This window comes from Molothrus aeneus, chromosome 19 (genome assembly GCF_037042795.1).
Source record: "Molothrus aeneus isolate 106 chromosome 19, BPBGC_Maene_1.0, whole genome shotgun sequence".
In the NCBI taxonomy this organism is placed as follows: domain Eukaryota; kingdom Metazoa; phylum Chordata; class Aves; order Passeriformes; family Icteridae; genus Molothrus; species Molothrus aeneus.
In genome coordinates this window covers 7588727-7600490 of record NC_089664.1, presented here as the reverse complement: position 1 = coordinate 7600490, position 11764 = coordinate 7588727, and the positions used below count along the sequence as shown (strand labels likewise).

Genomic DNA, 11764 nt, shown 5'->3' with positions numbered 1-11764 from the left:
ACCCCTGCACTGGGATTAGTTCTACAGCATGGGGTAGTAAGATGAAAACAAAGCACAAAGTGAATTTAACTTGCCCTTACACACAGAATGGGTTCAAAATAAGGCATCCCTTAAACTTGGCATGGCAAAGATGAACTTGCCAGTGTAAAAAAATCATTAGATAAAAATTGCCCATGGAAGTGTATTACTGGGTACAAAAAGAGGAAAAATTAAGTGCCTTCCTTACTCACTAGTGCCAAGCAGTACATTTGGTAGTTCATAACAGCTGATAATCACGCAGGAGACATTAGGGAAGGAAATACTTCAAATTCAGGAAATGCAAATATCTGTGCTGATTGATCCTGGTTTGTTGGAACTACTTAGCTGCTGGCACAATGGTGGATTTTAAAAGTGGTTACAAAATAGGAAATCACAGGAGTTGAGTTTCTTTATCCGTTCACACTCAGGAGCTCTGCAAAGAAAGCCTGGTTTGCACTCCCCTGGGCTTTGCTTTCCAGACAAGACTGTTCAAATACTTGACTTATGGTCCTCATGATTTTGGTGTCTGTGGGCTTTACTTGGCTGAACCTTTTTTTCCTGAAGGTCTTTTCACTCCAGTTTTTGGGCTGGCTGATCTTTCCTGCCTGCCAGATGCTATTCCTGGTTTCTGTGAAGCTGCCTCTGCTCCTTGTGCTCGATGCTCAGCTGACTGAAAGCTCAAACTGCTGCTGCACCACCACCAGGGGAATTGAGGACTCCCAGGAAAACCTCTCCTGCCTCGGGGTGTTGATGATGTGGGGAACAGGCTGGTGGTGACAGGGAACAGCCGCTGACTCTTCTGAAATTACAGCTCTGGGGATGGGAGCAGGCGGCCCCACAGCTGCCCGGGGCTGTGTCCCAGGGGTTGGATACCTGCGAGCAGTGTTTAAAAAGCCCTGTGGATTCAGGACTGGGGGACAGCAGGGTTCCCGGAGCTGTTTAAAAGTTGCTGGTGACTGGTTTGGACACTGCTCCGAGGCGGCCGCTAGAGGCCCTGCCAAGCCCATCCCTTCGCTCGGCATCTCTGGGATGCTGAGTTTGCTCTCCCTGGAATCGACCCTTCTCCTTCCACCACCATTCCTGACCCTTCATCCTCACTTCTCGGGGTCTGAGCTCTGGCCTGTCCTCTCGCTGTGGGAGAGGCTGGAACCACATATTGAACATACAGAATAAATGGATTATCACAGAACTGCTTGGGCTGGAAGGGACCTCTAAAGCTCATCCAGTCCAACCCCCTGCAGTGAGTGGGGCACCTTCCACTATATCAGGTTCCTCAGTTTGACAAAAGCCTGATTTGACCCTTAGCTGAATCAAGGGGAGCACAGAGATAATTCATACAGATGCCAGGATTCTGTTGATATCATCTATTACCAGCCCATGTGTCTATTTCAGCCTTTGAACAAAAAAAGCAGCATTTATTTTCTGGACTAACTGACAGATCTGTAGGAAAGTCAGGCTAGTGCCTTGCCTGGTTTCTCAGTGTGTATCTTGCAATTTTATGCTCACTGAGGCTAAAGTAAAACTTTATTGCACTTTTGTGTTTGGCATTTACATCCTGTTTATGTAAATTCTTCAAACAGCTTGATTTGTAGTAGAGGAAAACAATTCTTGCTGTATCTTTTTGTCTTTTGAAGTGTCCATCCACTCTGGAAGAGGAGAACTTGTATGGAAATTAAGTAATTTGTCTGGATGTTTTTCTGAGACTTAACTTTGCAGTCTTCCAACAGATTCTGGTCTTGTCATTATCAAACCTCAGACTGCAAGTTTTATGCACTCATTTTTCTGCTTGGGTCTTAAAATTTTGGCTGCATGACACTGACTGAAAGGATAGGGCTAGGCTAGAAATGATTACTAAGATTTGGGAAACGTTTCTTGCATGTATAAATCTTATCATTGAAATTTGATTACTTTTTTGTGTGTATCACCTTGGCCAAGTGCAAAATGTCAACTGCACTGGAGTTTTGAGCAGCAGGGGTGGACTGGCTTTGGTAGCACTGTTCTGACAAACCATTTGTGCTGTGCTCATCCCTGGAAGCTGAAAGTGAGCTACAAACTGGAGAATAATTTTGGTCTCCTCACAGCTTGTGTGTTCAAATTTAAACCATAGGGCAGAGCCAAGAAGGTTGGAAACAAGATCTGGGAATAGCATCTCTTGTGTCCCCAACACTTGTCATCATTCAGTCTTAGAAGCTTGTCCTGAAAACCTTTCCAAGACAGCAACTGTGTCACTGGACACTTGTCTGCACCATGGAACACAACAGGGCAGCTGCCACAACTTGGATTTTTCAGCCTGAAGCTGCCTCTGCACCAGGGATCTCAAGTGAAGCCAGAGAGGGTGACAGTGACATTCCACTGGCTGTGGCCCCAGTAGTGCCCAGGAGTTGCTCTGTGACCATTTTGAGTTCACCAAGGTTCAGTTCAGTTGGATCAAATCTCCCTAAAAATAGGGCTTTACTCCAGACTGGGTGGGTGCACTGCAGTGCAAGTGGATAGGGGAAAGGAAAAGAGTGCAAAACAAGGTGGGGTTATGTGAGGAATAAAAATGCTTCTGGAAATACTTTCCATTTCATCTGAGCTGTCCAGTCTTTCCTATGCCCTCTCCTCTGTATTAATTCTTCCTTCTGTTTTTAGCTGCTTGTTGCCAAAACTGGTGATTTTCAGGCAAAAGCTTTCTCACAGCAAACCAAGCCTGGTATGCAAGGGGAAATTGTTTATTCAGGAGTGTCTTCCAGCAGGAGGTAATTTGGAGGGGACAAGAGCAGTCAGACACAGGGAGGACACTTATTTAGAAAAGGCTGTAGGGTCTGAGATGTCCTGACCTCACATTCTATATTTTGAGCCCCAGGGCCATCGTGGGCCTGTCCCTCAGGTGGGACATCTGGCCTGATGTAATGCTGACCTTGCCTTGAAGCAGGAAAAGCACAGGCAGCTCAGTCTGCAGTTTGAACAGGAACCATCTGAGCATGATGCTCCCACCACGTTGCAATGGATCACATGGACTGGAAATGGCTTTTATTTTGTAGAGATCTGAGGAGCACAGAGGTATTTTGTTTAGCTGTAGTCAGTACACACAAACTAAGGGCAAAATGAACCCTGCTCTCTTTTACATGTCCAGCTCTGACAGCACAGGAGTCAAGTGGTGTAAGGGGAGGTGTTCTGTGGTGTGAGGAGCTGCAGCAGAGCACAGCTGAAGAACACTGGCCTCTGTAGCCAGTGGCAGGTATGGGAAACCTCCTTAGTGTCCTGTAAACAGAGATTCTGTGGTCCAGATAACCAAATTATTTCTGTGGGGCTGAGGGAGCTTTAGAGACAAGTCTAAATGTCAAAGACATGTCTGAATCTGTAATGCCAGGCCTTTGCTGCTCTGCATCCCATCCTTCACACAGGCAGCTTCTTCACCCCATGGCTATGGCAGGGAGGGGATGTTCCTCAGGAAGAAGGCTGAGAAAATGTAAAATCCTGTTTCAAATGTCTGTCCAAGATTCATGTCTGAGAGATTAGAGCCTGATGAGTTCCCTGCTTCCAGTGCTGGCCCCAGGGAGCAGCTGGAGCTGCAGCTGCTTCTGTGGGGATGTGAGGAGCAGAGTGCCAATATCAGCAAGGGAGAGGCAATGCTTGTGTCCCGGGCTGGCTGCAGGGCAGCTCTTCAGAAAGAGGACTCGGGATGGATCTCTAGTGTTCATTGCAGTGTATTAGATCAGCCAGGTGCTTAAAGGTGCTGAGCAGATGATGCAGGAGCTCTGATCCTTTAATAGGGATGTTTGCCTGGTGGCCTCCAGGGAGCTTTCTTTTTTTTTGGACGTTGATTTGCAGCCAGGAATTTCTTGAAATCTTTTTCCTGCAATTTTACAGTATTTTCATTACTATTGGAGGTCTTGGAGGTCAGAGCTGCAGGTGCTGTTTGGGAAGTGGGTGTCTCCTTCTTGCACCTGGCACATCCAGGACTCACAATATAGAGGACTTTCAGCTTGGAGTGTGTGACCCAGTCCCTCATGCTGTCCAGGACGATGGGCAGCAGGCTCACCACCCCTCCATAGCGATGCTGTGCTTCCTCCAGGCTCAGGTGATTCACAACACCATGGGGGTACCTGTGGGACAGAGGGAAACAACTGGCACAGGAGTCCCAGCCCTGGGAGCCCCAGGGAGAACAGCAGTGCACAGGCAGCCATTCCCCAAAAGCACGGAGACAGCTGTACATGGATTGAGGAGTCCTGCCAAAGAACACCCTGGCATAGACCTGGAGTCTTGGACAGGACACACAGACACTGCCCTGCAGAAATTAGCTCAGTGCAGGGCAGCAGCAGCAGCAGGAAGGAGCAGGAACCTGCCTGAGCACTGCAGGGGCCTCAGGGCACCCACCCCTGCCCAGAGAGAGGATGGACAGACAGAGCAGCACTCTTTTAGTGCAGGACACTGGCAGTGGTTGCCAGGAGCTGGCACAGGCAGCTGGGCAGCACCTTGGATCCTCCCTAACAGCCAGGAAGGGGTTGGGACAGAAGCCAGGGGCGAATGTGCAGTGCCAGCCCCCAGGAGATGAGCTGGGCTGGGCTGGGCTGGGGAGGCACCTACGTGGCTCGAAGGGCAGTGAGGTCGTTGCTGTCGTTCAGGAGCAATTTGCACTTCTCCAAAAGGCCGTTGGTGACGCTGTCCCCAGCGTGCACCGTCTCCATCCTCTGGCACAGGCAGCGCAGCTCGTTGCACAGGGACACGAACATGTTGAGGATGCGCCTGTCTGTGGAGTTGTAGCAGTGGTGGTCCTTGTAGCACTGCACCTGCACGGGGGGAAATGGCAGCGCTGCTGACAACGGCAGAATGGGAACACCTCACTGGGATGGAATGGCTCAGTGCAATGTCTGCCACAATCCTCTTCAAGGCAATGGGCAAAGCCCTTCTGCTCTCAGGGAGAGGCAGCCTTGGAAAAGACAACCAGCTCATTGTGTGCCCTAATCCTGATAGCAGCCTGGCTTTCACTCTGCCTTTGGCATCCATCTGGGTTTTGGGCTTGAGTTCTGCTGTCTCAAATCCACAATTCTGATTTGATTTAGATTTTCTTCCCCTCTCTGTCTCCAGGTGGTCTAAGTTCTACTTTTCAGTACAGCATGCTATAAAAATTCCCAGACAATTCACTTAGCAGCCCAGCAAAGCCCTTGCCCACGTGGGACTCTCAGCCCTCAATCCATCATCCTCCCTGTGTAACACAGCCATTATTTTTAATAAGCACTATAGAAAGATACAGCAGCACCAATACCAGGGGGAAGAGCCAGGCATGCTGCTTCCTACAGGCTGAGGATTACAGATTCCATGTGTGCCTGGGGAAGGAGCCTTGCTCTCATTGTTTTCCTGTAGCCTGTGTTTCTGGCTGGGCCCCAGCAGTGCTCAGCTAAAGCAGAAAGTGCTGCTCAGCCTTGAGATTCCTTCTGAGATCACGGGAGGCCCCACCCAGGTGATCTCTCCCCACCCCTTCAGTTACACACAAACCTTCCTGGGCACTTTTTGTCCATCTTCCCTTCAGGAAAAACATTTCTCCAGCCCCACGTGCTCTCCCTGTGGCCATGGCAGGGAGCTCTTGGTGCTGAGGGGTTTGTACCTGGACAATGGATGACACAGGTCTGATCATGTCATGGGCTTCCTCCCGGGTGCGCTCCAGGGCTCTGATGAAGGTGAACTGCTGCTGCTGGAAGAGCTTGTACTTCTCCTCGATCTTCCTCAGGGTCTCCACCACCTCATTCATGTTTACTTACTGCTGGATCTGGATGGAAAAGGAGAGACAGGAAGCTGCATTTTAGAAATGATGCAATTCTACGTCTCACCTGAGCTGGAATTGTGCAGGTGTGGTGGTGTTCACAGGGGTCCCAGGACGAGGGAAGAGATGAGAATCTTGACTCCTTGTTTCAGAAGGCTGATTTATTATTTTATGATATATATTATATTAAAAGAAAATGATATATTAAAACTAAAGTATAGAAGAAAAAGATTTCATCAGAAGGCTTGAAATGAATGGAATGATAATAAAATCTTGTGACTGACCAGAGAATGCGAGACACCCAGACTGTGATTGGCCATTAATAAAAACAACCACATGAGACCAATCCCAGATGCACCTGTTGCATTCCACAGCAGCAGATAACCATTGGTTACATTTAGTTTCTGAGGTCTCTCATCTTCTTAGGAGAAAAGATCCTAGCAAAAGGATTTTTTATAAAATGTGTCCATGACAGTGTAGTTTAATGGAAAACTTATAAATAACTGTGTAATCATTGGCTTTTGCAAATTATTTTTATACAACATAGTTTGTAATCACTGCTTTTATTGTTGTATAATTTGTCAGCCTTTTATGGTTAATACCCCAATCCCTGAGTAGATTATATATTTTAGTGTGATAAATATATTCTAGTTTAGGCTCTCGCCAAATATTAAAACAGAGATTTTGTGCTGTGCATTATAACATTAACTGTTGCAGAAGTAGTTAATGTTTTTATTTTTGTAACTGTCTGACAATGGTGAGAATGAGTCAGATAATTTTGTGAAATTGCTAATGTTGATTTCATGTACGAGGGGAGTATCTTATCTGTATGATAACATTGAAAAGAACCAGGTAAATAAACACTGAAAGAAAGAATGCAAGGAGGATTTTACCACTGACCCTTCAGCTGGCACTAACTGCCAAATCACAGAACAGGGACCCTTGTGAAGAAATAAAATACATCAATCTCATCTGCAGTATGGCACACACCTTAAGTGTTAAGGGTTGAAGCAAGCAAAAAGAATTCCCAGAATATGAAAACTCAAAGGAATCTTTGAATATGTATAATCTCATGAAAATGTATTTGACCAATGTAATGAAAAACTATATAAGAAAAATTGGTTTAAGTTAACTGGCATGCCTCTGGCAGTTGCCAAGCACCCAGTGCTGTTATTAGTTTGTCCCTCTTTCCACTTATAAAACTTTTAAGATTTTAAAGATTGAGGCACGTTTCTCACAATTACAAAAAAAAAAAAAAAGCAAAAAGGAGGAAAAACCAGAGATCTGTTGTGCCGAAGCCCTGCAGTCCCGGAGCCCCAAGGAATAAATCAATAATGCCTTAGTGATGGTGCTGCAAAAAGAGGCAGAGCCCCGAGGGCAGCCAATGTGATGTCACAGACGCTGCCGGGCTGTGGGAAGGCAGTGCGGCCATGCCTCAGCTACAGCGGAGCCGGGGCAGCCCCAGGCCCTTCTCTCCCGGCTGTGAATCCTCGCCCCAGCGCCTCCCCAGCTCTCCCGCTCCCTGGGGCCGGCCGGGCCCGCCGGACCCCCCGGGCCGTTCGTGCGGCTGTGGCCGCCCCGCTCCCGCCCCGGCGGGCCCTGCGGCTCCTACCGGCCGGTGTTGGGGCGGTGTTGGTGCGGCAGCTGCCGGGAGGGGCCGGGCTGGCGGCGCGGCCGGGCCGGGCGGGACGAGCGGGCGGACAGCGCGGGCCGCGGGTCCTCGGCCCCACCGCGCCGCCGTCTCCATGGCAACCGTCGCCGTTCGATGACGTCTCCTCGTTCCCTTTACTGTAAACGAGGCGCTGACCACGCCCCCGGATGGCGATAGGCCGCTTTCTGTCGCGCGGTGATGACGTCACCGTTAGCAACGCGTCGCGTTGCCAGGGCGGCCATGGCGGAGGCGGACACGGAGGACGCGGCCCGGCCGTGGCCGCCGCCCGCGGGCGCCTACGCGGAGGAGCGGGGGCTCTTCCAGCTCCTGCAGGTGAACGGGGAGCCCGGGCCGGCCCGGGGGAGGCGGGGAGGGGCAGCGGGGCGGGATCCTGTGGGAGGTGATGGGCGGGTGGGAAGTTTGTCCTGTAAACAGAGATTCTGTGGTCCAGCGAACCTAACTGTTTCTGTGGAGGTGGGGGAGGGCTGTAAACAAGTTTAAATGTCAGGGACGTGTCTGAATCTGTAATGCCAGGCCTTTGCTGCTCTGCATCCCATCCTTCACCCGCTGGCTGTGGCAGGGAAGGGATGCTCCTCAGGAAGAAGGCTGAGAAAATGTAAAATCCTGTTTCAAGGAACTTATCCAAGACTCATGTCTGAGATATTAGAGTCTGATGAGTCCTGACTGATCCCTGCTCCCACTACAGTGCTAGCCCCAGGGAGCAGCTGCAGCTGCTTCTGTGGGGATGTGAGGAGCAGAGTGCAAATATCAGCAAGGGAGAGGCAATGCTTGTGTCCCAGACTGGCTGCAGAAAATGGGCTCAGGATGGTTCTCTAGTGTTGATTGCACTGTATTAGATCAGCCAGGTGCTTAAAGGTGCTGAGCAGACAATGCAGGAGCTTTGATCCTTTAACAGGAGGTGTTCCCTGGTGGGATCCAGGGAGCTTTCTTTCCCATGCGTGGGTCTTCATACTTGCACGTCTCGCACTGTTTCTCCTGCAATAGCACAGTATTTTTATTACTATTGGAGATCTGAGCTGCAAAGTGCCCAGCAGGAGCTGTTTGGGAAGGGGATTTGTGCTTCTAGGCCATGGCAGGTGCATGACTCACATTGGGGATCAGGTACTTCTTGGAGTGTGTGACCCAGTCCCTCATGCTGTCCAGGACAATGGGCAGCAGGCTCACCACCCCTCCATAGCGATGCCTCGCTTCCTCCATGCTCAGGAAGTTCACAACCCTGTGGGGGTACCTATGGGACAAAGGGAAACAAATGGCACAGGACAGAGGGAAACAACTGGCACAGGACACAGGGAAACAAACAGCCCTGTGTCCCTGGGAGCCACCCTGAGAGCCCCAGGGAGAACAGCCGTGCACAGGCAGCCATTCCCCAAAAGCACAGAGACAGCTGTACATGGATTGAGGAGTCCTGCCAAAAAACACCCTGGCACAGACCTGGAGTCTTGGACAGGACACACAGACACTGCCCTGCAGAAATTAGCTCAGTGCAGGGCAGCAGCAGCAGCAGGAAGGAGCAGGAACCTGCCTGAGCACTGCAGGGGCCTCAGGGCACCCACCTGCCCAGAGAGAGGATGGACAGACAGAGCAGCACTCTTTTAGTGCAGGACACTGGCAGTGGTTGCCAGGAGCTGGCACAGGCAGCTGGGCAGCACCTTGGACCCTCCCTACAGCCAGGAAGGGGTTGGGACAGAAGCCAGGGGCGAATGTGCAGTGCCAGCCCCCAGGAGATGAGCTGGGCTGGGCTGGGCTGTGGAGGCACCTACGTGGCTCGAAGGGCAGTGAGGTCGTTGCTGTCGTTCAGGAGCAATTTGCACTTCTCCAAAAGGCCGTTGGTGACGCTGTCCCCAGCGTGCACCGTCTCCATCCTCTGGCACAGGCAGCGCAGCTCGTTGCACAGGGACACGAACATGTTGAGGATGCGCCTGTCTGTGGAGTTGTAGCAGTGGTGGTCCTTGTAGCACTGCACCTGCACGGGGGGAAATGGCAGCGCTGCTGAAAACGGCAGAATGGGAACACCTCACTGGGATGGAATGGCTCAGTGCAATGCCTGCCACAATCCTCTTCAAGGCAATGGGCAAAGCCCTTCTGCTCTCAGGGAGAGGCAGCCTTGGAAAAGACAACCAGCTCATTGTGTGCCCTAATCCTGACAGCAGCCTGGCTTTCACTCTGCCTTTGGCATCCATCTGGGTTTTGGGCTTGAGTTCTGCTGTCTCAAATCCACAATTCTGATTTGATTTAGATTTTTCTGAGATCACGGGAGGCCCCACCCAGGTGATCTCTCCCCACCCCTTCAGTTACACACAAACCTTCCTGGGCACTTTTTGTCCATCTTCCCTTCAGGAAAAACATTTCTCCAGCCCCACGTGCTCTCCCTGTGGCCATGGCAGGGAGCTCTTGGTGCTGAGGGGTTTGTACCTGGACAATGGATGACACAGGTCTGATCATGTCATGGGCTTCCTCCCGGGTGCGCTCCAGGGCTCTGATGAAGGTGAACTGCTGCTGCTGGAAGAGCTTGTACTTCTCCTCGATCTTCCTCAGGGTCTCCACCACCTCATTCATGTTTACTTACTGCTGGATCTGGATGGAAAAGGAGAGACAAGAAGCTGCATTTTAAAGATGATGCAATTCTACGTCTCACCTGAGCTGGAATTGTGTAGATTGGTGGAAAACTTACCAAAAAAAAAAAAAAAAGGCAGGAAAAAGAGGCGTTCTGTTGTTCCGAAGCCCTGCAGTCCCCGACCCCCAGCAGTCCGTCAGTGCCTGTGCGGCAGAGCCCCGAGGGCAGCCAATGTGATGTCACAGACGCTGCCGGGCTGTGGGAAGGCAGTGCGGCCATGCCTCAGCCACAGCGGGGCCGAGGCAGCCCCAGGCCCTTCTCTCCCGGCTGTGAATCCTCGCCCCAGCGCCTCCCCAGCTCTCCCGCTCCCTGGGGCCGGCCGGGCCCGCCGGACCCCCCGGGCCGTTCGTGCGGCTGTGGCCGTCCCGCCCCGGCGGGCCCTGCGGCTCCTACCGGCCGGTGTTGGGGCGGTGTTGGTGCGGCAGCTGCCGGGAGGGGCCGGGCTGGCGGCGCGGCCGGGCCGGGCGGGACGAGCGGGCGGACAGCGCGGGCCGCGGGCCCTCGGCCCCACCGCGCCGCCGTCTCCATGGCAACCGTCGCCGGTCGATGACGTCTCCTCGTTCCCTTTACTGTAAACGAGGCGCTGACCACGCCCCCGGATGGCGATAGGCCGCTTTCTGTCGCGCGGTGATGACGTCACCGTTAGCAACGCGTCGCGTTGCCAGGGCGGCCATGGCAGAGGCGGACACGGAGGACGCGGCCCGGCCGTGGCCGCCGCCCGCGGGCGCCTACGCGGAGGAGCGGGGGCTCTTCCAGCTCCTGCAGGTGAACGGGGAGCCTGGGCAGGGAGGGGCAGCGGGGCGGGATCCTGTGCAGGGTGATGGGCGGGTGTCCGCCTGCGGGACGCGGCCGTGGGCTCTCCCGATTAATTATTTTAATTGGCAGTTTCTGAGACTCATAGGTATGATTTGATTTGCGGGAGAAAGTGGCAGCCCACGGAAGAAGGAGTCGGTGGAAGGCTCGGTGGAAGGCGGGGCAGGACGGGAGGGGAGGAGAAAGGGGGGACAATGATAAATTGGGTGCGGGAGAACGCGGTGAGGCTTCTGTGGGGCTGAGCTGGGGCTGTCACTCTCTGCTGTTCATTCCCCCTGGTAAAACCCTTCCCCTTTTGTTCCTGTTGTGCCTGTTCGCCGAGGTGTCAGGAATAAAGCGAGCAAAGTGCCCTTGTGGCGTGGCTGTGATTTCGGTACCTGGCAGGGCTGGTTCCCCTGCTTTAGAGTAGGGTGGGTTTGGTTCTGGAGTTCGGGAAAAGCCCTTGTGTCGTGCATGGGGAGGTTTGTGGGAAGGACTAAAAATCCTGGTGCTGTTCTGGTAGGAGAACTTGCTGGAGAACATTCCCCTGTGTGCTGCTCTGAACTCTGCTAAAAAATCATTTCCGCTCATTCAAATGCACACACATGTTTATTTCCTTTCCCGTTTTTTTGTTTTGGTTTTTTATTTTGGTTGGGTTTTTTTTTTTTGGTTTTTTTTTGTGCTATCTTTTTCTCTGTCTATTATGACTATTGCAGTATAATATTTGTGTTTTGATTTGGGTTTTTTTTAAAAGAAGTACTGTGTTTTGCAAGCCACGAGACATTGAACTCAGCTGCAGGGACTCTTATTACATAAAATGTTTGTGGGATTTACTCAGGGTCGTGCTTTAGTTGTGTTGGAGCAAAATAATGACAGAAACGCAACTTGAAATTGTTGTGCTAAACACTTACAAAACTTAAAATGT

The 11764-nt window shown here is 51.6% G+C and overlaps 3 protein-coding genes across 7 annotated transcripts in view; 1 reads left to right on the top strand and 2 right to left on the bottom strand.

Annotated features, from left to right (window-relative positions):
* Positions 1 to 3008: 3008 nt before the first annotated feature.
* On the bottom strand, positions 3009 to 9292 carry LOC136564676 (sperm acrosome-associated protein 9-like). Of its 2 annotated transcripts, none has more exons than XM_066562879.1 (4): positions 9194 to 9292; positions 5606 to 5767; positions 4588 to 4790; positions 3009 to 4106 (listed from the first exon to the last, which is right to left on the bottom strand). In XM_066562879.1, the coding sequence occupies exons 2-4, from the start codon at positions 5747 to 5749 to the stop codon at positions 3767 to 3769; spliced, it is 687 nt and encodes a 228-aa protein (XP_066418976.1). In that variant the 5' UTR covers positions 5750 to 5767; positions 9194 to 9292; the 3' UTR covers positions 3009 to 3766. The 2 variants fall into 2 exon arrangements, with proteins under 2 accessions (XP_066418976.1, XP_066418975.1); XM_066562878.1 differs by lacking the exon at positions 9194 to 9292 and adding an exon at positions 7374 to 7487.
* SPACA9 (sperm acrosome associated 9) lies at positions 8488 to 10554 on the bottom strand. Its single transcript, XM_066562880.1, has 4 exons — positions 10441 to 10554; positions 9846 to 10007; positions 9194 to 9396; positions 8488 to 8661 (listed from the first exon to the last, which is right to left on the bottom strand). The coding sequence occupies exons 2-4, from the start codon at positions 9987 to 9989 to the stop codon at positions 8496 to 8498; spliced, it is 513 nt and encodes a 170-aa protein (XP_066418977.1). The 5' UTR covers positions 9990 to 10007; positions 10441 to 10554; the 3' UTR covers positions 8488 to 8495.
* Positions 10555 to 10718: 164 nt separating this feature from the next.
* The window catches only part of AK8 (adenylate kinase 8), a 64823-nt gene continuing 63777 nt past the window's right edge, over positions 10719 to 11764 (top strand). For 3 of the 4 annotated variants that reach the window (XM_066563038.1, XM_066563037.1, XM_066563040.1), the window contains exon 1: positions 10719 to 10812. In XM_066563038.1, the coding sequence (XP_066419135.1) occupies positions 10720 to 10812 (93 nt within the window). In that variant the 5' untranslated portion in view covers position 10719. The remainder of the gene's footprint in view (positions 10813 to 11764) is intronic. The other variant, XM_066563039.1, reaches the window with a different exon arrangement.